General features: G+C 38.6%; 1 protein-coding gene across 1 annotated transcript in view; it reads left to right on the top strand.

Moving 5' to 3' along the window:
* The window catches only part of DENND4A (DENN domain containing 4A), a 2,763,357-nt gene that overhangs the window by 283,804 nt on the left and 2,453,376 nt on the right, over window positions 1–26,177 (top strand). The window contains exon 4 of the mRNA XM_044077857.1: window positions 21,704–21,953. Within this exon, the coding sequence (XP_043933792.1) occupies window positions 21,704–21,953 (250 nt within the window). The remainder of the gene's footprint in view (window positions 1–21,703; window positions 21,954–26,177) is intronic.

The raw sequence follows: 26,177 nt of genomic DNA, 5'->3' as shown, positions 1-26,177 counted from the left end.
ACCATGGGATCTGTCATTAGTTCTACAAGCTCTGACAATGCCACCCTTCGAACCAGATTTTTCTTGCAACCTCAAATATTTGTCATGGAAAACCTTGTTTTTGGTCACCATTACTTCTGCCAGACGTATCTCTGAGCTTCAAGCTTTATGCATCAAGAGTCCATACTTGATTTTTCATAGAGATAGTGTTTTTAAGAACTAATCCTTCATTTCTGCCAAACGTGATCTCTGAAATGTCCATTAATCAAACCATTGAATTGCCAGTTTTCTTTCCCAATCGTTCAAACAGAGGAGAGTATTGCCTACGTACCCTAGATATTCAAAGGCAAATCCATTTTTACTTAAACAGGACTTGGTCCTCTCGTAAATCTGACCAGTTATTTTTGGCCTATTATGGACCTAGATTAGGATCTGCTGTTGCTAAGGTCACATAAGCTAGATGGTTGAAAGTCTGTGTGACCTTCATTTATACACAGAGTAATATTCCGTTGCCTACTACCATGAAGGCTCATTCGACAAGGTCGGTGGCAACTTCTGCTGCCTTTCATGCCAGAGCTTCTTTACATGACATCTGTGCAGCTGCAACTTGGGCAACGCCTCATACCTTCATCAATCATTACAAATTGGATTTGGCCTCCAGGGGAAGAGCATCTTTTGTTTCTCTGGTGCTCAGGAATGTCCTTCCATGAGAGCCTCCCAGGAATAGAGGTAGCTGGGGACTCTGTCCCACACGTAAGGAATGAACGAGGATTAACAATATCAGATAAAGAAGTTATGTCTTACCATAACGTTCCATCTGTATTGTTGATCCTTGTTCAGTCATTATGACCCTCCCTCCTTCCCCCTCCTGTGACTTCTAGTGGATCTCACCATCCGGTTCTCTTAGGTCATTTGACCAGAGGTAGCCTCTACCTTCTTTTGACTTGCAAACTCAATCTGAGGTAACAGGGAGAGGAGGGTTATGGGTAAGAGTTTAGCTCGAGAGTTTGTAGCTGACGCGAGCTTGAAAAATGGCTGGCTCTGTTCCGAGGTCGGAACCGATACCCATACATAATGACTGAACGAGGATCAATAATACAGATGGAACGTTATGGTAAGACATAACTTCTTTTTCTGTGCTATTCAAACCAATTTCCTCATTCCCCATGGGTTTATTAAGCAAAGAATCCGTGTCCTTATTGGAATATCCTCGTAATTGTAAGCGTTTCTGCAGATCTTGAATCTCTTGCTGAGTAACCGACTCTTGGGTACACCTAGTAATTCTAGTGATCTCATTCTGCATAATATTACTAGTAACGTGTCTCGGATGCATGCTGCTCTTGTGGAGGTAATGATTCCTCCAAGTGTCCTTTCTGTACAAGGTGGTGTCTGCTTTGCCATCCATTCTCAGAATAACATTGACATCCAAAAACTTGAGCTTCAGAAAAGTAGTGGTGCTATTTAAATACTGCAGAAATAGAATGAATTGTTCAACTTCTCCATCCCACATTAAAAAAAGGTCATCTACAAAACGACCAAAAAATGACATGTTGATGCCATGGGTTGGAAGCACTAAGAATGTATTCTATTTCCCATTCAGATAAAACGGGATTAGAATAACTGTTCGCACGGGGGGGGGGTGCCCATGGGCACCCCCCAGCATTGCCAAAAGGTATGCTGTCCATAGACAAAAAAATTACAGTTTCCAAGATCATTTCTAATAACATGCATATCAACTTGGCATCTTTGTCAACAACATCCTGTGTCAGGATCTTCCTAATAGTCTCTATTCCATGGTCATTCAGGATTGAAGTAAAAAGGCTGTTAACATCCATCGTGGTCAGCAAATGATTGGATATGTCTATTTTGGACCGCATATAACAGCATGCAGCTTGTTCAAAAAAATCATCCGTGTCTTGTAGCAAGGTGGTTGTGTGTTTTAGCACTGTTTTCAACTCCCTTTCAACATAGAGACATAGTTTCTGTAACCTAATGCTGTCCTGTAACAATAGGACGTAAGGGTGGGTTTACTAAACGTTTATGTATTTTGGAAATCCACTTATAGATGGAACAGTGGGATGTGTAATGTGAAATGAATGGATCTATACTTATAGTGCTTTCTATGAGCATGTCATTTAGTTGGTTCTTAATTCTTTGCATGTTGTTTTTGAGAGTTTGTAAAGTTACTTCTGAATAAGTTTTCTGATCATTTAGCATCTCTAACATTTTTTTTCTCTGTACCAATCGGCACATAGGACAAGTATAGACCCTCCTTTGTCTGCTGGTTTAAGTACAATATTATCATTCTGTTGCAGATCAAAAATGGCCTGTCTTTCTTGATTAGTTATGTTGTGAAAGTGCTTGGTGTCTTTCCCCTTCCTCAGTTTCTCTACTTTATCACTACTCATTTGTGTGAATAAATCAACAGCTGGATGGTTCAAAGGGATAAAAGTCCTTGGTTTCCTAATGGTTCTATTATCTGTGTTGTTCGCATAAATACTCTTCAAAGTGACATTTTGTGCAAAGTATTTCATGTCAGTCATTAATTCACTTAAATCAGATTTCAAAGAGGGAATAAACGCAAGACCCTTTTCCAGCATAGTCAATTCTACACCACTTAGCTGTTTTTTTTTTAAATATTTACCACAAGTGATGTATTTATCACATGGTTTTCTTTCTTTTTCTGTTCTGGCTTAGGCCCTGTGGATTCCTGTACCATTTGTTTAAAAAAAAAAAAAAATGGTAAACTGTGTGAAAATGAGGCATGCATGGCTTCTTTCTGTGTTATAGTTCCAATATCAGTGAAACTACAAGCTTTCTTAGCAGGTAAAGGCGAATTAATATTAAGCATAGTCAAGCAAACTACTACTAGAAGTCACCAACAGCTACAATAGCTTTGGAGATGCACTATATAGTAGTTCGGTGGCTAAAAAATGGAACTCTGTCCCTACTAGCATTCAAAACACATCATCCAAAGCCTCCTTTAAAGACCTCATCAGGCAACATCTCAAGCAAAGTTGGCAGTGCCATGATTGCTCCCCAGGCTAGTGAAAGCGGATAACATATGCATACTAAATCTAGAGCAATTGATAATAGTTTTTCAATCTTACTCACAAACACTGGCTAATCTACAATGTATGTACTGTACCTGTGTACTATGTATGTATTCTACCTACATTTCAAAGTTCAGCTGTACACCACAAGTCTATTACTTACCTTTATTTTTTAAAATTAATATCTTTTTTGATTGTTCTCTCCACTGTAACTGTTTGTGCCGCATACCACTGTAAAAACATGTCTCTTGTAATTTGTGTGTATACTGATTATGTCTAAACTAAATGTGTCTGTAATTTTTCTTTGTGGAGCTTTTCTCCCCGGGCCTCTGCTGAAAAAGGGCCTTTTCGGCTCAGTCAGACACCCCCGGTTAACAAATGTAAAATAAAAAAATAAATAAAATAAATTACTTCTGTGAAACCAGAGACACTGACTTTATTCTTTGCTGCATTCAGTTGGCCCATCTCCATAGTAACATTAGACTGATTACTTGCAGTTGTGTTCTGTAAGGTTTGTTCTTTTTCTGAATGTCTTGGCAAACACGTTTCAAATCTCCTTTCTTCTCTTGGTTATTCAAAGATACGTCCTTACCTGAAATCCATAACATCTCTGGTTAACTTTTTTGTTTTTTGTTCTTTTAATTTGAACTCATAAATATTCAAGCTAAACTGGAGCATTTCCAACTTATTAGTTTGAGAGCTAGTTAGGTCAAATTTTTCTAGCTCAGTCTGTTTTAATTGAATATACTTGGCAACGTTTTCTTCTTCCGGTTTGAAGAAATCTATGAGTAACCTCTTGTAGCAAAAACTAGTCTCCAAATTTATAGCCTACCTTTTGGCTAGTAACTCTGGATACTGATTCCCATAACTTGGCATGCATTTCACCCTCACCCCCCTAGGGGTGACTTGGTTATGCATGCTAGCTTCTAAATGGAATCGTTGCCATGTCAGCCTTTTAAAGAGATATGCTGCTGTTTCCACTTCCCCCAAACTCATGTCAATGTTACTGTCGCTAGTAGCTTCATGGGGGTTCATATCTTCTTCAGAATCAAAATGTAATTGTATCAAAGGATTCACCATACCTTCTGAAGACTCCGGTCTCATATTACTTTCCATGAAATCCATCGCAAAACGTCCTTTTCCAGTATTTCGTTTTTCAGTGCGCTCAGCCATGTGTAGTGAGAAAATACCAATATCAAGAACCAAAAGAAGTAAATGTATACCTTTCACTACTAAAGGTGTAGCAGGCAAAAGAAAAGAAGAATAAATCGAGCAAGACCTCCACAGCTAGGAAAATACAATAGTGGCAACACGTCAAACACGTTAAAACACTGAAGTTTAATACTTCTTAAAAGTAAAACGACTCCAAGACAAATATGACAAAATGTAAAAGTCCCAGTACTGAATAACACGATAACCACTTTCAGTAAACCTTCTTCAGATCGTAGTGTGAATAGGGACTCAATTCTACCTTAAAAAAGGCTAGCAGCCAATAAAAACAAATTAATAGGGCGACTCCCTTTTTCATTCATGATTTCTCAGTCAATCAGATAATTCAATTAGCGACACACCTCTTGACTAGCTAATAGTGGGTCTCCTGGCTTTCAGTACTTTTTTCAAGGGAATTACTGCATTTAATCCAGGGGGGAAGTGGAAACAGCAGCATATCGCCTTGTAGACTAGTTTTCGCTACATGAGGTTACGCATAGATTTCTTCAAACTGGAGGAAGAAAACTTTGCCAAATATATTCAATTAAAACAGACCAAGCTAGAAAAATTTGATAAGTTGGAAATGCTCCAGTTTAACTTGAATATTTATGAGTCCAAATTAAAAGAACAAAAAAGTTAACCAGAGATGTTATGGATTTCAGGCAAGGACATGTCTTTGAATGGCCAAGAGAAGAAAGGAGATTTAAAATGCGTTTGCCGAGAAATTCAGAAAAAACCTTACAGAACACAACTGTAAGTAATCAGTCTAAGGTTACTGTAGAGACGGGCCAACTGAATGCAGCAAGTAAGTAAGGAAGCCAGTGTCTCTGGTTTCACAAACATAATGAATATTAATTCACCTTGACCTGCTAAGAAAGCTTGTAGTTCCACTGATATTGGAACTGTAACACAGAAAGGAGCTATGCATGCCTCATTTTCACACAGTTTACCATTTTTTTCTGAGATAGAAACAGTACAGGAATCTATGGGCCCTAAGCCAGGACAGAAAAAGAAAAAAAAAAAACATGATGTGATAAGCAAATCACTTGTGGTAAATATTTCAAAATACCAGCTAAGTAGTGTAGAATTGACTGTGCTGGAAAAGGGTCTTACGTTTATTCCCTCTTTGAAATCTGATTTAAGTGAATTTACGACTGACATGAAATACTTTGCACAAAATGACACTTTGAAGAGTATTTATGGGAACAACAACACAGATAATAGAACTATTAGGAAACCAAGTACTTTTATCCATTTGAACCATCCAGCTGTTGATTTATTCACATGAATGTGTAGTGATGAAGTAGAGAAACTGAGGAAGGGGGAAGACACCAAGCACTTTCACACTATAACTAGTAAAGAAAGGCGGGCCATTTTTGATTTGCAACAGAAAGATAATGTTGTACTTAAACCAGCAGATAAAGGAGGGTCTATAGTTGTCCTATGTGCTGATTGGTACAGAGAAAAAATGTTAGAGATGCTAAATGATCAGAAAACATATTCAGAAGTAACTTCACAAACTCTCAAAAACCACATGCAAAGAATTAAGAACCAACTAAATGACATGCTCATAGAAGGCACTATAAGTATAGATCAATTCAATTTATTTCACATTACACATCCCACTGTTCCATCTATAAGTGGACTTCCAAAAATACATAAAAGTTTAGTAAACCCATCCTTACGTCCTGTTGTTTCAGGATAGGGTTGGGTTACAGAAACTGGCTCTTTATGTCGAAAGGGAGTTGAAAACAGTGCTAAAACACACAACCACCTTGCTACAAGACACGGATGATTTTTTTGAACAAGCTGCATGCTGTTATATGCGGTCCAAAATAGACACATCCAATCTTTTGCTGACCACTTTTGCTGGATGTTAACAGCCTTTTTACTTCAATCCTGAATGACCATGGAATAGAGACTATTAGGAAGATCCTGACACAGGATGTTGTTGACAAAGATGCCAACTTGATATGCATGTTATTAGAAATGATCTTGGAAACTAATTTTTTTGTCTATGGACAGCATTTCTTTTGGCAGCGCTGGAGGGTGGCCATGGGCACCCCCTGTGCGAACAGTTATTCTAATCTTGTTTTATCTTAATGGGAAAGAGAATACATTCTTAGTGCTTCCAACCCATGGCATCAACATGTCATATTTTATGGTAGTTTTGTAGAAGACCTTTTCTTAATGTGGGATGGAGAAGTTGAACAATTCATTCTATTTCTGCAGTACTTAAATAGCACCACTACTATTTTGAAGCTCACAGAGCAATGGTCACGCACCTCTGTAAGTTTTTTGGATGTCAATGTTGTTCTGAGAATGGATGGCAAAATAGACACCACCTTGTACAGAAATGACACTTGGAGGAATCATTACCTCCACAAGAGCAGCATGCATCCGAGACATGTTACTCGTAATATTATGCAGAATGAGATCACTAGAATTACTAGAAGATGTACCCAAGAGTCTGTTACTCAGCAAGAGATTCAAGATCTGCAGAAATGCTTACAATTACGAGGATATTCCAATAAGGACATGGATTCTTCGCTTAATAAACCCATGGGGAATGAGGAAATGGGTTTGAATAGCACAGAAGCTAACATTTCTAGTAAACCTTGTACTCAGCCTGACACAATGAGATTGATGGTTACATTTAGTACAGATAATTTACAAGTAAAAGATGTTATATGTAAATAATGGCCAATTCTCACTCAAGATCCAAGGCTACGAGATATTGTAGGAGAGAAGCCAAGTTTTGGTTATAAAACAAAAAGAATATTAAAAGACTTCTGTGCACTAAGGATGGTTTTTCTAAGCGATTGCAAGTAGGACCTAAAGGAACTTTTCGATGTGGGAATTGCATGGCATGTGATTATATTGAAAGCAGTAATTCTTTCAGGCATCCCAACTCGCATTTTGAATATACCTTTAATTGTAAAGCTACCTGTAACAACCAGAATGTGGTCTATTTGGCAACCTGCACAGTGTGCTCAGCATTTTATGTTGGCAAAACCAATCGGGTTTTTAAAAGAGACTCTTGAGGCATTTAAATGACATATGTAAAGGCGATCTACATTATGTACATGTGAGGCAAGAGCATTGTTTCTCTACTCATTTGTTTTGTTTTTAAAGTTACTGAAAGAATATTTGTAGGAAAGAAACAAGGGGACATTTCTAACAAAACTGAATTTTCTGAAATCAAGTGGATAATCAACTTACGGGCAGATTGCCCCCCCCTGGATTAAATGCAGTAATTCCCTTGAAATCAATACTGAAATCCAGGAGACCCACTGTTGGTTAGTCAAGAGGTGTGTCGCTAATTGAATTATCTGATTGGCTATGGAATCATGAATGAAAGAAAAAGGGAGTTGTCCTATTACTTTGTTTTTATTGGCTGCTAGCCTTTTTTAATGTAGAAGCGAGTCCCTATTCACACTGTGATCTGAAGAAGTTTTACCAAACGCGCTTATCGTATTATTCAGTATCGGGACTTTTACATTTTGTCATATTTGTCTTGGAGTCGTTTTACTTTTAAGAAGTATTAAACTTCAGTGTTTTAACGTGTTTGACTTGTTGCCATTATTGTATTTTCCTAGCTGTGGAGGTGTTGCTCAATTTATTCTTGTTTTCTTTTACCTGCTACACCTTTAGTAGTGAGAGGTATACATTTACTACCTTTGGAGCTTCGGTCCAAGTTCTTGGACCGAAAGGTGTGGAATGAGTTATAGCCTGGTAGTGCAGGGGTACTTTCTGCTGCCTTGAACCAGGTCTCTGCTACAGCACAAATGTCAGTGTTCTCCATTTTAAGGAGTGCTTCGAGCGACTGCATTTTGAGATTTAGACTTTTAGCGTTGAACAGCATGACCCTCAGATTGCATTTGTTTGTAGCTGTTACGGTGGTCCTTTGTTCTTTGGAGCACTGCCTAAAAAAGGCACTATAGGGGTGGCAAGAGCTTTGACCAGTATCCGGAAGCCCAGGGGTGACAGATGCAGGCCATCTCTGGCAAAGCATTGAGGTCTGTTAGTCATGTCATCCCAGGCAGACAGATACTGGATCCCCTTAGAAGGACACCAAAAACTTGGTCAATTGTTGAAATCGGCCATTTTCTGCTTGTACTGTGGTATCATTATGGGAGATGGTAGGATGCTACTCAGGGCTAGCGTCAAACCCGCCTGGGCTACATAATCCGAGAGCTCCTCCATGTCTCTTTTCATGAAGTCCAGGAAGCTACATCTCAGGTCATTCACACCCACATGTACAATGACAGAGTCATATTTGTACCTGTTGTTGAGGGACCTGAGTGCGTTCGTTATGTGGTGGATCCTGGCACCTGACAGGCAGCTGACTGTTACTTTCTCCTTATTTAACCTAGTGAGTGGGACATCAGTGTGCCTCACTATCGAGTCACCTATGACTAGTGTGTTGGGCATGCTGTTTTGCCTTAGGGGCTTTGGTTGAGTGGCACATTGCTTAGGAGAGTTGTGTGTCTCGTGATTAGTGTTGCGTTGTGGTGGTCATGTGCGTTTCTGCCTTGGAGGTCTCTGCTGTTTGGGTAGATTTTTATTGAGAGGCTCCGCAAAGGTGAGTGTGTGGTTTTGTGTTTTTATGTGAAGGCAGTGGTGGTGTATGTTCTGTAGGGCAGTGTGTTCCTTGTGGTACGGTGCAAGTATTGAACTTCTCCTCTTGACCAGCTATTCTGGTCTTGACTGGAGAGTGCATGGCTTCCAGTTTGGATATACAAATGCATCTCAAGTGCAGCGCAAGTGTTGGGAGGTAAGAGGAGAGGATTGTCGGTGTACATGAGGCAGTTGCTTCATTGCCTCAGGATGCTGAAATTCACCAGGTTAATAGGAGAAAGCACAGGGAACTGACCTTTAGACATGCCTGGAGGGGTGGTCATTAATAAGTACTGGAGCTGAACATTTAGTGCTGGTAGCAGTTGTGTGCTACAATAATTGCTAGAAGAAGTCTGTTAAAGTGCTAGACTAATAAGCTAGCAAAAGTGCAGGAGAGGAAAGAACTAGCAGATCTAAGTGAAAAATTGAAGAGCAGACTTTGACACCGCTCAGAAGCCTACAAAATAGTCCTGGATACAGCAAGTCTGTATCTGGACTAGACTAGTTACAGGAAAGGCAGGAAAAGCGCAAATGCGAGCTTTCAAACCAGAAAGTTGAAAGAGATGAAAAAACTGCCCAAACGACCAATAACTTTAATTTCTGAGCCAGAAACCACTCCTTTTTTGGTAAATAGGCTAACTAGTGCTTACTGCTCCCACTGATTAGAAGGCTCCCCTCCAACACAGAAAGGCTTGGGGTGCTCAGAAGCTTACACACAGTCCTGGATGCAGCAAATCTGTATCTGGACTAGACTAGTTACGGGAAAGGCAGGAAACAAGCTTAGAATTTTACAGAAAAGCAGCTAAAACAGCATTAAAAACAATTCAGGTGCAGTGCAAGCTAGCACACTTGAGTGTGTAGCAATATTAGAGCAAATACAGTTTAAATAAATGCAATTTATTTTAACTGTATTCTGAACTGAATTCAGTTATTGTTTTATTCAACTCTGAACAGTTAAAAAGTCCCAAATAATATACTTATCAGCTGAGAAGCACACTCAATCAGAACACGAGGAAATTCTAGCAAAATTTTTTTTTTTTTTTTTTTAGGAAAGGGAGAAAGCAGGAACAGAAGATAATTCAAGGTTAGGAACCTAAGTGGGTTGACCTTCTCAAATGTTCTCTCTGTATTAGGTAGAATGAGCTAATAACACTAGACTGGGAAAGGTGTCCCAGATCAAATTTACAGTATGGGCGGGCAACTGCAAAGTCATCAAGTATAAGAACAAGACACCAGTAGGGAGGGTAGCTGGGAAACTATTACAGCTACTAGCTCTAGCCACTAAAAGAAAGTTTTAAACACACAAAGGAGCAAGGAGACTCTAGAGAATACTTTTAACTGCAAACAATTTAGTTATATGATACTTGAGTAGAACACAGAAACCTCACAAAAAATGCACAGAAAAGCACAGATAGAGCACTCACAAAAAGAAAATACAACCGTCAGTATGAAAAAGCAGTATACAGTTAAGTAATTCAGTAAAAATGCAGAGTAATGAAACCGTATCTAGCAATGGAAAATACAGTTAAAACAGTACACAAATGCAGTGAAACAGTAAAAAAGCTTTATAACATTGCAAAATGTAGTAGATTAGCTGTATAGCATAATTATAAGTGTTAAAGAAGTGCAGTTCAATGTAATAAATGTAAGAAATAACTTATTCTGCTCTTGGAATCTTAAGGAATTTCTACTTTGCCCCAGTGATGATGAATCACCATTCCACAGCTTGGTAAATACAAGCACAGCCCCCTGCAGACACAGGGTTCATATACCAGAAAGGATGGAAGGATCTAGAAGCACGAATTACTACCCAGTTCTGCTAACCCCTGCTCTTACAACCAATCACGTGTGCTAGATAAGGTCAGGAAACCCTGTGACTCTCAATAACAAAGAAGACAGGACACTATCAGCAGAAGATGGCTGCCAAAAAAAACACAGGAAACTCAACAAACTAAACTACCAGGCCTGGATAACAGCAGGCCTCTATCCAGATTATGCTACCTGAGTAGAACACAGAAACCTCACAATAAATGCACAGATAAAGCACTCACAAACAGAAAATACAACTCTGTATGCAAAAGCAGTTTACAGTTAAGTAATTCAGTAAAACTGCAATCAGAGTAATGAAACCATATCTAGTAATGAAAAATGCAGTTAAAACAGTATAAAACAGTACACAAAGGCAGTGAACAGTAAAAAAAAAGCTTTATAACTGTGCAAAATGTAGTAGATTAGCTGTATAGCACAATTATAAGTGTTGAAGTGCAATTTAATGAAATAAATGTAAGAAATAACTTATTCAGCTCTTGGAATCTTAAGGAATGTTTGCTTTATCCCAGTGATGAATCACCATTCCACAGCCTGGTAAATACATGCCGGGGAAAACCATTGTAATAAGCAGACAAAATTAGTAAAGCTATACTATTGCCAAGTGAGTGGTCCCTCAATCAAACAATTGTCTAAGCGATTTTCCAAAAATGGGGCCAGCCTTTCTGCGACCTTTTTGCTTCACCCACCAATGCCAAATGCAGCAACTACTTTGCCCTGATCCCCCCCTCCAGGGGAATTCCCAAGGGATGCACTTGTTCGCGATTGACCTCCGGGACTTCTTTATGCCTGTCCATCAATTCCTCTAATTCCCAAACTACTACAGAAAGCAAATGTGTTGAAGACGACAGTGATACTAATTGCCCCCTATTGGCCTTGACAAATCTGGTTCCCCTTCCGTCAGCCTCATATTTGGGATGCACCATGGATTCTGGATCCCATTCCAGATCTTTTGACTCACCCATCAGGAATGGTACATCCCAATCTAAATATCCTCAAGCTGACAGCTTGGCTGCTCCAATTCCCCTGATAGCCATGTTTCCTTCCCTTTCCTGTCCTGTAAGATGCATTTTAATTTCATCACATAAGTCATCCACAAGAAAAGTGTACAAGGGAAAATGGAAGAAGTTTGTTTTATGGGCTAATTCTTATCAGATTGATCCCTTTACTGCTTCCCTACATTTTATATTAGACTTATTGGCTAAACTTTTCAATGAAGGTTAAAGCAGCTGCTATTAGAGTTCAGTTGGCAGCAATTCCAAACTTTCACATAGGAGAAAATTACTACGGAATCATGTTAAACGGACTTTATAAGCCTTCTTTAAAGGAACTACACTTCTAAGACCTCCATACAAAGACCCATCTCCACCTTGGGATCTAAATTTTGTGTTGTCACATACTATCTATCCTCCCTTTGAACCTTCTGCTAGCTGTGACTTAAAATTTCTTTCTTGGAAGATGCTGTTTTAGTAGCTGTTACCTCAGCAGATTTGCAAGCTTTATCTGTCAAACATCCATACTTGATTTTTCATAAGGACAGAGTTTCTTTACGCACCAACCCCTCCTTTCTGCCTAAGGTTGTATCTGAAAGTAACCTCAGTCAATCTATTGAGTTATCGGTATTCTTCCCTAATTTTTAGAATAAAGGAGAATATTCGTTACATTTATTGAACGTTCATAGATAGTTGTATTTTAACCTACATAGAACTGCAGAATGCAGAAAATCAGATCAGCTATTTGTTTCCTATTCTAACACTAAGAAAGGCTTACCCCAGTATCTAAGGTTACCTTATCCAAATGGCTATCTGAATGAATTTCCAAAGATTCTCCCAGCACCTGTCAAAGCTCATTCCACCAGAGCGATGGCTACTTCTTCAGCTTTCCAAGCTAAGCTATCTCTGGACAGTATCCGTGCAGCCACATGGGCAAGCCCTCATACCTTTATTACTCATTACAAAGTAGATTTGGCTTCCAGGAGTAGCGCATCCTTTGGCTGTATGGTCTTGAGGAATATTCTCCCATGAGCCACCCAGGAATCTGGTAGCTTGGGATGCGGTCCCACAGGTCACAAGTGAGAATAAAGGCGAGATTGACAACATCACATAAAGAAGCTATGTACTTACCATAATGTTCCATGTGTGTTGTCCATTTCCACCTTTATTCTCACAACCCACCCACCTACTCCCTACCTACACTCCTGGGAGACTGGGTAATAATAGTAAATGGATATCCTTTGGACTCTATAGCCTCAGAACCCACTTATTCTTCTTACACTATAAATATGTTTACCTACAACCTTAATTTTGCTAATGTTTTTTTTTTCTCATGGGCAAACAATATCTGAGGGTTTAGGGAACTGCATTATGGATAAGGGAGAATGCCACGAAGGCCTCGAGCTTTTGAAAAAGGCCGAGAGAGATCTGCTGGATCGGATCTATCCCCACAAGTGAGAATAAAAGCAGAGATGGACAACACACATGGAGTGTTATGGTAAGTACATAACTTCTTTTTATTGATTGTGCACTAAGCTTTATAGGGACTGGCCATTTAAAATGGAGCATTTTAAATCCCAATTTCTTGGCTCAGGCCTGATTTGATCAGCCAGATACACTGTTTTTTTCCATACACTTTTGTCGAGTTAAGTGGTTCTACCTTTTCTGTTTGCGTAGGAACTATCACTTCTTTCCCTCAGAATGAATGAGCTGATCTTGCTGGTCATTCTTATCACCCTTTGCCAGCTCCTATAGATGCCCCATAACTAACTTGAATGTCGGTTGCCCATGTTGTAGTAAAGGTTTTATCCCTGTTTGCCATCAGAGCTATTGCAGTCAGCTTTTTTGGCCTTAAAAATTTAAAAGTGACAACAGTAATGAATAAGCTTCTAAGTTCAGATTGCGTAAGGGAAAATATTTTTGAAAATTTCATGTGCCTTGTTGGATATTCTTCTTATGTCGTCTAATGGGACAGCAAAAACAGAGTATTTGTAAAAAATTCAACACTACACATTTTGTACTTGTTCCAAGTTACTTCATAAACCAAAAAAGTGGCTGAATTTTGTTTATTCTTTGGGTGGAGAATGTCTGTGTCTATTTCCTCTTTCAGCAGGTAGGTTGTCTTCTGGTTCAGTTTTTGAAGATCACTTAAATGTAAATGAGTTTACGATTAATAATATGTCTCATTTGAGACATGAGCATTCTAGCTCAAAGCATCTGATATTTGAGAGGTCATTATTACTCAAAACAATGGCATACCCAAGATTACTAAACACAAAACATTTTTTTTTTCAGTGACAAGCTCAAATCCCAACTTGGGAGTGCGAGCCACTACCCCCCCAAACTATGCATCTTATCCGCGTGTGTGTGTGTATGTATGTATATGTATATATGTGTGTGTGTGTGTGTGTGTGTGTATGCACATTTATATGTTTGGTTATATTTGTGTTAATATTTATATTTATTTATATTTGTTTGTATATATGTGCATACATAAATATGTGGGTGTGTGTATGCACATTTATATGTTTGTTTATATTTGTGTTAATATTTATATTTGTTTGTATATATGTGCATACATATATATAAATGTGTGTCTGTCTAGATGTATGTATATATATATATATATATATATATATATATATATATATATATATAAATGTGTGTGTATATATCACGTCTATATCATATTATTGTACAATGTAAATAGCGAAGGCTATTTCATCGTACCGATAATATCAAAACAACAAAATATCGAACAAATGGAACAGCAAATTTTTTCCCAGGGAAAAATTCACTGCTCCATAAAAAAAAATAAATTTAAGTGCCCCCCCCCCACACACACACACACCCTACTTAAATATACCAACTCCGGGATCGCACCATAGTGGAGGAAATGGCAAAGTCCCGAAGACGGCCCACCGAATTTTTTCCCTGGGAAAAAATTTGATGTTCCATGACTTTGCTATTTTGCCATTTCGACAATATCGGATCGACTAAATAGCATTCGCTATTTAGTCCAGTCGATAGCGTGATATAGACCCTATATATCTGTGTATGTATATATGTATATATATATATATATATATATATATATATATATATATAGTGTGCAATATACCATCTCTGAGAGATTTGCATCACAATCTGCATCATTCCAAAAATCAGCTCCACTACCAGGAAGGAGGAAGAGAAGATAGCTTATCTTCATATATGAGTGAAACTCAGTTGCTCAGGTAGCACTGCTTGATTGTTAATCTTCAGAAGCTCCCCATTACCTACAGGATAATACGACAGCTCAAAGCAATTTTTTTTTTAATCTGGGGTTGTGATGCGCGCCCTTTGCACAAGTTTATACACATACGTGTGGACACGTGTGTGCGTCTAGATATAAAATGTATGTATATATATATATATATATATATATATATATATATATATATATATATATATATATATATATATAGATCTCTAACAGCAGAGAACAAACTGGGTAAAACGGCAACTGAACGGCTTAAAGTCCACTTAATCCACCACAACAGATTGTATGATAAACCAAAACAAGATTTAATGTAAGCGCTTTTGCTGGAAAAATTTTCCAGCTTCTTCAGACTACAAACAGTAAAATACTTTAAAAAACTTTAACTGCCAATAGAGTTCGTTACCCCTCCTGATGTCATACACAAGCATTTAAGAATTAAAGCTACAGGGGGTTACTCCAACTTAAAACACACTAGGATGCATAAGCAACCTCACAGCACCATCATTAAAGAAAATAAAGTATTTTTTTAAAAATAAAAATAACTAACGACAATACTGAATTTGTGTACTATAAATAACACCTTAAAATTATATCCTTTACATGATCGAGATACGGCTATATTAAGTCGCTCACAGATCTAATATACTATATTTTTATGAAGTAAACTATGATATGTGAGACCAACAGCTTGGTCTTCAAAATAATTTTTTGAAGAACTACTAGAACAATAACAAAGGCTTTGCCAATGTATACAAACCATACCCACTTAAAGACCTCATTACAGCACAGTTTAAATCACCAGCATTTAGGCACATATGAGATACTACACATTGTTGATACTGTAGACTAAGCAGGTAATATTAACAGACTACAAACCTACGTGATGGATCATGTATGCCTTAAGTCCAACTATTCACCTAGCCAAAGCCTTCTTTTTAAGCAGGCACTTAATGGACAGGGCTTCATTTAACCCCGGTAGGGTGTGCGCACCTGTCCGAATTTGCCAGGTAAGTTCACCGTCTTCTAATGCCAGCTCCCAGGGACCCCCTGTTAAATTATTTTCTATTTTTTCTAACGCTACAAACAAAAACCTATGTGTTGGGCAATCCACGATATGTTGAGCTAGGGCATTTATGATGACAGAATTATTGATACTATATACATGTTCATAGATTCTTTGTTTAATTTTCCTTTCAGTTTTCCCTATATAGAAAGCCTCAGAGTGGTCACAGACAGCTGCGTAGACCACCCCTTGAGAATCACAAGTGAATTTAGCACCCAATATATATTCTCTGTCTCTAATAATTATCTTTCTTGTAACTTTAACATAGTTACATTGATGGCATCTGCCACATTTAAACATGCCTGTGTGTACCTTCACTATTTTTCTGGGATTCTCTACTAAATTTTTCAAGTTTAAACCTCTTCTATAAGTAAACTGGGGCACTTGACCAACAGTTCTTCGTAATGGTCATCTAAAATAAACCCCCAGTTTTTAATTATGGCTGACTTTTGTTCCTGACAAAAGGGCCAGTTTGGTCAAAACCATCATAGACCTTAAACTATTTGTTCATAAGCTCAATCTTTCACACCTTATGGGTTCCAATTCCATACTGACTAATAACGTAAAGGTTTCCAGCCTGTTTAACCCACAGCTGCAAGACACTCTAGCTTTGTTTGAAAAAGGTTGCAAAACTGATTTCAGAAGGTTGCTGGTGAGCAATACATAGTATACCAATAAGTGTAAGAACATCGACAGTGAGGAACTGGCATTTATTAATTTGTTAAATACATGTAAAGTGCGAGTTATGAAACCCGATAAGGGTGGTGGTTTAATATTCATGGATCAGCATGATTATGTACACAGAATGCAAGTTGTCTTGGACAGTATAGTGTATGAACAGGTTAGTCTTAACCAAGTGAATGGAGCCTACAGGTCAATCAGTAACACCCTCAATGATTTATTTTTGGAAGGGAGTATTGATATTGATAGTCTACACTACTTAATACAGGTCAATCAATAACACCCTCAATGATTTATTTTTGGAAGGGAGTATTGATATTGATAGTCTACACTACTTAACTATGCCAGCACCTATTATTCCAGAATTCTTTGGGACTCCAAGGATCCACAAAGACCTCACCAATCCACCTTTTAGACCTGTACTGGATGGTAGAGGGTCTATCACATATGCATGTGCGAAATTTGTGGATGCTAAGTTAAAACCTATTGTTAGATCTGAGCCCCAAATATGCAATAATTCTTGGCATTTTCTTGAGAATATAAACAAGATAGTTTTTGATGACAGTTTGTTACAGTGGATGTTAAATTTAAATATCTGTACACCGTTATTCCCCAAAAACTTGGTGTAGAATGGGTTAGAGAATTTCTCCATCTCAGGGGGCTTGACATCAAAGACATCAATGTCATAGAGATTTTGTTAGACTTAGTTTTGAATAACAGCTTTTTATTTTTTGAGAACCAGTTTTACTTGCAGAAAGGTGAGGTAGCCATGGGGGGCCCCCTGTGGTGGCAGTTTTGCGAATAGTGTGATGGCTTACTGGGAAAGGGTATTCTTGTTTAACAATTTAAAATTTAGAGAACATGTAACTTGGTATACACATGACCAAGATGACATGTTCCTCATTTGGAAAGGTGAAGCAGTTTTAATTCAAGTATTTATAGATGAGTTCACGAAGTTTACAAATTTTCTTGAATTCACCTACCAAATAGGTTATGATGAGATAGATTATCTCGACATCCACCTTTCTAAAGATACCCTGAATAACAGATTTAGGACCACCATTTTCCGTAAGCCCACCTATTCTAATGCATTCCTACATTTTTCAAGCTGCCACCCCTTGCATCAAAAAAAAAGCAGTAGTCAAGGGGCAAGCAGTAAGGGCAGCAAGAATGGTTTCTAATTCCGATGATTTCATTAAGGAATGTGATTTGTTAAAATCTATGTTTAACAAAAGGGGTTACCCTCACGTGTTCACTGAACTCATTTTCAATGAAGTTATTAACAAAAGACGCACAGGCTACTTTTCCCTTTTGGTTTCGAAAGGTTATGATGTCCGTTTTGATGAGCCACAATTGGAGATGGAGATTAACTCTTCCCAAGTTCCCACTCATAGGCAGGTCATTAGATTCTTGACAACCTTCTCTTTGGATTCTCATTTTATCAAGAAAATCATAATTAAAAATGAGGGTTTATTTTAGATGACCATGCATTAAGAAGAACTTTTGGTCAAGTGCCCCAGTTTACTTATAGAAGAGGTTTAAACTTGAAAAATTTGGTAGAGAATCCCAAAAAAATAGTGAAGGTACACACAGGCATGTTTAAATGTGGTAGATGCCATCAATGTACCTATGTTAAAGTTACAAGAAAGATAATTATTAGAGATGGAGAATATATATTGGATGCCAATTGTGATTCTCAAGGGGTGGTCTACGCAGCTGTCTGTGACCACTGTGAGGCTTTCTATGTAGGGAAAACAGAAAGGAAAATTAAACAAAGAATCTATGTACATGTTTATAGTATCAATAATTCTGTCATCAAGAATGCCTTAGCTAAACATATCGTGGATTGCCCAACACAGGTTTTTGTTTGTAGTGTTAGAAAAAATAGAAATTTAAGAGGGGGCCCCTGGGAGCTGGCATTAGAAGAAGCTGAACTTACCTGGCAAATTCGGACAGGTGCACACACCCTACCGGGGTTAAATGAAGCCTTGTCCATTAAGTGCCTGCTTAAAAAGAAGGCTTTGGCTAGGTGAATAGTTTAGTGTTAGTAGAATAGGTGGACTTAAGGCATACACGATCCATCACGTAGGTTTGTAGTCTGTTAATATTACCTGCTTAGTCCACAGTATCAACAATGTGTAGTATCTCATATGTGCCTAAATGCTGGTGATTTAAACTGTGCTGTAATGAGGTCTTTAAGTGGGTATGGTTTGTATACATTGGCAAAGCCTTTGTTATTGTTCTAGTAGTTCTTCAAAAAATTATTTTAAAGACCAAGCTGTTGGTCTCACATATCGTAGTTTACTTCATAAAAATATAGTATATTAGATCTGTGAGCGACTTAATATAGCCGTATCTCGATCATGTAAAGGATATAATTTTAAGGTGTTATTTATAGTACACACATTCAGTATTGTCGTTATTTTTATTTTTAAAAAAAATCCTTTATTTTCTTTAATGATTGTGCTGTGAGGTTGCTTAAGCATCCTAGTGTGTTTTAAGTTGGAGTAACCCCCTGTAGCTTTAATTCTTAAATGCTTGTGCATGACATCAGGAGGGGTAACGAACTCTATTGGCAGTTTGTTTTTTGAATTGTTTTAAAAGGTGTTTTTTCTAAGTATTTTACTGTTTGTAGTCTGAAGAAGCTGGAACATTTTTCCAGCGAAAGCGCTTACATTAAATCTTGTTTTGGTTTATCATATAATCTGTTGTGGTGTATTAAGTGGACTTTAAGCTGTTCAGTTGCCGTTTTACCTATATATGGATCCCTGTCAGATGATTGGAACTCATTTGACTGAGACCATAAGACTGAAATTTCAAAATACTGAAAAATCACTTGACTGAAACCCATAATACTGAAATCTTACCATGAATAAGTGGAGTGCTACACCCCCACAACCCCCTAAGTATATAAGTATATGTGTGTGTGTGTGTGTATATATATATATATATATATATATATATATATATATGTATGTATGTATATGTATATATATATATATATATATATATATATATATATATATATATATATATACTAACTCCAGGACCGGACTATAGTGAGGGGAAAGGGCATATACCTTTTCCCCACTGTAGTGCGATCCTGGAGTTACTATATATAGTTGGGGGGCACAGCCCACCACATTGGATGGCGCGGGGGGCATAGCCCCCCCCCCCCAGTTATTCTGGTTTTATATCGTCCACTTTACAATTCAGTATGTTGAAATTTAGCATTGTAAGATTTCAGTATTATGGGTTTCAGTCAAGTGATTTTTCATTATTTTGAAATTTCAGTCTTATAGTCTCAGTCAAATGGGATTCAGTAAAATGAAGTTTCTATCATTTGATAGGGATCCATATATATAATATAATTTATGTATATATTTTATATGTATATTTGGTAAAGTCTAAGTTTTACCAAGTGGTGGTATAGTCATGTTGGGATCATCGATTGTAGGCTAAGTGGGAGAGTAAGCTGTTCTTTCTTCATCCCCCCTAAATAATTGTGCACACATTCTTTATTGCTTTTTTCCTTCATTTTCCCTTCCTGCCAGCTATCAGCTTTCCTGCAATCAAGTTGGCCTATTCATTCCATTATGCAAAAGAGAGCTAATAGGAAATTATTGAGGTAGCTTCCTTTTTTTTTTCCTGTTTTGGGGTCTAAACCCTCCTTAATTATTACCATGTTTGCTCACAGCTGCAGAAGCCTGCAGTGCATTCCTCTAGATGTATGTGTGTTCACTCACATGCCCTCATGAAGGCAACCACAACCTTGGCAGGGTCAAGTGACTGTCCCAGTGCCATACTTTGCATGCCTTCCTCATCAGTAGGTGCTGGCATTCCAGCAGGCTGAGCCGCATTCCTCCTCCTCAGGATGGGTGACCCTGCATTGGTAGCATACTTCTAGCCTTCCCCCATACTGTTCTACTGCTTGAGCCACCAGATGAACTTGAGTAATCTGGGTTAAGAAGAGCTTCATCTGTCGACACCGCGGAGCTGGGCTCTATATAGTTATTTTTAACTTCCATTCAGTTCATTTTTTTCAATTACTTTACCACATTCTAAGTTTCCCATTTGGTCTAAGGTCTTCAAGGAACATAAGGCTTATGGTAGAACTGGATCTATACGAGTGGCATGCTTATCTGTGAAAGTCATGTGGAATGTTTGCTGAGAAACAACTAAAGCCTTCACAGAACAATTAAAGCCTTTGTAGAAATTACATGCTGAAAACTCTTGACCATGATAAAGCAAGGCAGGCATGGCATAACTAAAATGTGGTGCATGGAACTCTTGTGTTTATGCTCCAAAATAAGGGAAAGAGAGCAACTTGTTAAGCACATCCCTGGGGTGAGACTTTACCTCGACAGTGCTTAGAACGTGTTTAAAAAAGCTTGTAAAGTACACTTAAGTGCTGTTAAGATTAGGTCTCATGTTAGGGACTTGCAAAGTACAGTACCGATCAGCAAAGAAGAATGGCAGAGGGTAAAGCAGCTTTTAAAAGCTGTTAGAACTTCACTCTGCCACAGAAGTGTGGCAGAACAGTGTCATACAGCTTTTAAAGCCATCAGCTGTAAAGAGGGCACTTAATTTGTGTGTGATGCTGTCTGATAGCACTAAGTCCTTTACTTTTTTTTTAAATGCTTTGAAAGTTGGTAAAACAGCTCCTACATTTTTTCCTGTGACTGGTGCTTCGTGAAAATCACTAGGGACCACAAATGTTGGACAGCCATCTTTCCTAAATTATAGTAATAGCAGCAGTACTTGCTGTTAATGCTATGCTGATATGTGTGTTCCTGTGGGAAATGACTCAACAGATGCTCCTCTGAGTAAATTAGATGCTTCTGTGATTTTGACCCACTCCTCAAACCCACGTTACATTTGAGGGACCGACTGCTTTATTTACAAGATTAGAAAAACTGTCTTTTTCAGTAAGTGTTTACCTTTTTAAAGAATGTGTTAATTTGTGCCTTAAATGATTTTAGAAATCATATTAAATTTATTAATTTTGTTTCCACAGGGTGCTATATGAATGGAAGGAAAGACTGAAGCAGGGCTGTGAGGTAATTCAGACAACTCCTAGTGGGCATTCGGCAAATGTTAGTGGTGGTGCTTCATCCCAAAGAATTTACATTACATACCGGAGAGCCCAAGAAAATATGACTCAGAATTCCCTGGCTGTCACAGATTTATGCATAATAATTCCAAGTAAAGGAGAGACTCCACCACACACATTTTGCAAGATAGATAAAAATCTTAATAGTAGCATGGTAAGTAGTTTACTATGGTATGTTCCTATAAGGTGTGGTGTAAATGAATAAATTTTTTTGTAACTCTTAACATGTTATGTTTGTTCTCTTTATTGCTTTACCCCATGGTCATTAATTTACTGATCTGAGTTCTCTTCCTTTACTGCTAGGACTGAAGTGTCTGGTAACAGCTGCTTTGGTGTTATACAGAATGTTTCAAGCTTTAACTCTGTTCCCCTTTTCTATAATCAGGAGTGCCTGTATCACTCCAGATCTTATTTGCTGCTTGTAGCTTGTGTAAGATTGTCTGTCTCTTTTTAATAGGATGTGTTGCTTGTCACCCCCACATTGCATTTCACACTGTCCATAGGCTGTGCGTGGTACTAGATTTTTGATATTTCATTAGACTTGCATCTTCTATATTTTCATATTTGGATATTTGGCATTTTTGACTGTAAAGGTAGTTTAGTATGGAGACGATTGTATGTTGTGTGCACAAAATCCCACTGCAGTATTGCCTTTTCAAGTACATTGTAGGTCTGATGGCTTCCTATTCAGGTGAAAAAAAGTGTAGTATTTGCAACATATTTAACAAGAGAACACTTACAGATTATGGGAACTAACTTTGTTTGAAAGGATTGTTCCCCTGTGATGAAATACAGAGGCTTTCCACCCAAGAGATGTTCCAGCTCCCCTAAGACTTCTCATGATGATAAAGATAAAGGCAAATCCCATGAAGGTAATAAATCTAAGGCTTCAAAAACGAAAGAGCATTCTAGCTCAAAAAATTATTTTCTCATTCATCTTTTCCCTAAAATTCCTTACTGGGAGACGGGAAATCTTCAGTGGATTGTGGTGTGACAAAATTGCCCATAAAGATCATTGATAAGTTACCCTCCTCAGTCCTTAAGTCAGATTTAATCTGCAAGATAGTATTTCTTCTCTTAATGGGTCTCTCTAGGACTTCCTGTTCATGGTTCCCTTCTGCTAGGTCTGTTTCCTCTTACAGGTAAATCATGAAAGTAAACTATGGTAAGTTTTCCAGGCTCAAATGGATTTGAGGCCCCCATTGTAGTCTGAACTTGGAAGGTATTCTTCTCAGACCTCATTCTTCTCTCCTGCTCATCCCCAGCTCTTCTGATCATTAGATTGAGATCACTGAGCCACCAGGCTTGCAGTTTCCAAGAATGACCTGGTTGGCATCCCTTTGTAGCCCAATTACTGATGCCACTGCTGTCAGTGTTGTGTCTTTGATGTTCTTCGTGTTTCACTGTTGCAATCATTACATTTGGGTAATCTGCTGGCAGGTTGCCCTCAGTCGGCCTGATTAACAAAGTCTTGGGTCCTGTGTCGTTTGCTGTCCCTTCTTCCATGATGTCAGGTCATCAGGGGTATAAAACATGCAGCTGACGCCATTACATCAGTCTTTCTTGCCGCACGGTGCCCGAAGCAAAAGCAGTTCACAAGTGCTGGTCGGCCGACTTCTGAAATTTTCGTTTTCAGAACCAAAGTCTTCAACTAAAAAGCTAAGTACCCCGTTGGGGAAACTTTTTCTTGCTCCTTACCGATGTCAGTAAAGGAAGCAGATACCTCATAAGGATTTTCATTTGTACTGTATTCCTTGCGTAGGCCCTGACCACAACGTACCTTGCTGTCGGTTTTGTGCTAAATTTAATCAACACACTATTAAACATCGGTATATTTTTGCTTCTAAATATTTTGGATCGCGCTTTAATTATCCAGAAATGTCATCGGTTAACAATCCAACTACCGGAATACCTAAAAAACGCAAAGAAAAAGACAGAGACAGACCGTCGAGGTCCAAAACTGATGACGACACTTCTCCTAAGCCAGTTGCCAGTTCGCCAGTACTCAGTGAGGTGCTTTCGCAGCCCCTGATACCCGCTACTTCTGATTTGCAGGCCTCTACTGAGACCCATTCGGAGTCCGGTATGCCACGAGATGCTTCTTCGACTATGGAACCTGTGGATGTCTCTACCTTGGATGGGCCCGGAACCGCTGCAGGCACCGTCTTCTGAGGGTGTTTTCAGGCCTACAGATTTGTATATTAGACCAACGCCATCTTCAAAACTAAGGCCAAAATCTAAATCTATGTCTAAAAAAACCGATGCCTGGGCCACATGAGTAAAAAACAAATAATCAAAATGGTTGAAGATTTAATTACTCTGATCAGGGGTAGCCAACCCCCCCCCCCCCCCCCTTCTAAGAGGCCTAGGCAAGACATTGATTATGAATCTTCTGAACAGGATTCTATTTCTTCTGACTCTTCTAATTAACAGGATTTATCTATACCTACTTATGAGGACTCTGATGCAGAAGATTCCATTCCTTCTGCTTCTCCCCCTGAGGATTTTTCTTTTGGGGAAACTTTACGTACCTTATGGGAACATTTCCACTGGGAAAGTCAGGATTTCTCTGAATCTAAAAAGAGACTTAGGGATTTTCTTCCTCAACATAGGCCTTTGGCAATAGCTCCTGTCCTAGACATTGTTTATGATGTTTTTTCAGAATCTAGTATGGCTCCTGATTCTCTGCCTCCGGCTCCTTGTAAGCCAGACAGATACAACAGGGTTCCTGACTCCTACAAATTCCTTTTCAAAAATTCTTTTGCAGATCCTGAAACCATTTCTCAGGGTCCCAAGGGCATTAAGGCCTCCACTGCTAAAAATCCTACCCCTTCTGATAGAGATTCCAGGGCGCTAGATAAATGGGGTAAGAAGGTTTACACTTCTGCAGCCTTGGCAATCAGGGCTTTAAACTGTCAATTTCATATGCTTAAATACCAGCAGCATATCATGGGACTGCTTAAACAGAAAATTATGTTAATTTCTGACTGTGTGGAAAATAAAGATTTACAGGATTTATTGCATTCAGCTGAACAAGTTGGAAACCATACTTTGCAATGTGGTTTTGATTCTTTGGAGGCATCTTGCAGGGCTGCTGTAACTGGCTCTGTGCTAAGAAGGCATGCTTGGCTCAAAGAGCAAACTCTGCCTGATCATGTTAAAGTAAAATTGTTGGATGCTCCTTTACAACAGGACCGTCTCTTTGGTAATAAGGCTGAAGAAGTTTTAAAAAAGATGGAAGATAAAGCTAAATCTATGCAAACTGTGAAAGATTTCTTACAAGTACAACCTCCAAGATTTAGTAGGCACTGGCCTACTAAGAACTGGTCCTTTCCAGTTCCTTCGAGAGCCACTCAAGTCAAACCCAGACATTCCAAAGGCTCTAGGTTTCAGCCACAAGGGACTTTTAGATCAAAACAATGGGGTGCCTCCTCCTCCAAATCTGGAAACAACAAGGCACCTCCGTATGGTAAGCAGTCTCAATGACTTCCCTCTACACTTACCAAGCACTTACCTTTCAGCCGCCCCTTTGGGGGGAAAACTGGCACTTCATGTAAGAAACTGGCAACTTGTAACCCAGGACAAATGGGTTTTAAATGTAGTATCCCAGGGGTACAGATTTAATTTCCACACGCTGCCAATCCCAAACGGATGGCCAGACCTGCCCCCAAATCAGTGGGCAGAGGCCCAGAAACAAGTACTGTCTCTCTTGAACATGGGAGCTATTCACCCAATCCCAGAAGAGGAAAAGGGAGAAGGTTTCTATTCAAGACTTTTCGTGATACCCAGAAAAGACAAATCATGACGTCCAATTCTGGACTTATCTACTCTAAACACATTTCTGGACATTCCAAAATTCAAGATGCTGACTCTTCAACAGTTCCTTCCTATGCTAAGCAAAGCTGCCTGGTTGGTAACTCTAGACTTAAAAGAGGTTTACCTGCATATCCCAATCAGGGAATCTTGCAGAAGATACCTCCGCTTCAAAGCAGGCTATTTGCATTACCAGTTCTCTGCACTGCCCTTTGGCTTATCTACTGCACCCAGGGTTTTCACAAAGTGCCTGGCTCCAGTAATTGCATTTTGCAGGCAAAGAAATATTCAAATATATCCATACCTGGACGATTGTCTAATTCAGCCAGAAAACAGGAACATTCTTCAAAAACATCTGATGTTTGTAAAAAAGGTTCTAATTTGTCTGGGGTACACCATAAACGAAAAGAAATCACAACTGGTACCCTCTCAAAAAATTACATTCCTGGGTGTAAGCTTGAATGCAACTGCCCAGATGGCTTATCTTACGCCAGAAAAGCAAATTCATTTGGTTATCTACTTCAAACAGGTGGCCACAAAAACCCTGCTATCTGCAAGACAAATT

The sequence above is a fragment of the Protopterus annectens genome, chromosome 7.part0 (genome assembly GCF_019279795.1).
Source record: "Protopterus annectens isolate FY-2018-M chromosome 7.part0, PAN1.0, whole genome shotgun sequence".
Taxonomy (NCBI): domain Eukaryota; kingdom Metazoa; phylum Chordata; order Ceratodontiformes; family Protopteridae; genus Protopterus; species Protopterus annectens.
The sequence above is the reverse complement of the archived record's forward strand: the minus strand, read 5'-3'. Positions and strand labels throughout refer to the sequence as shown.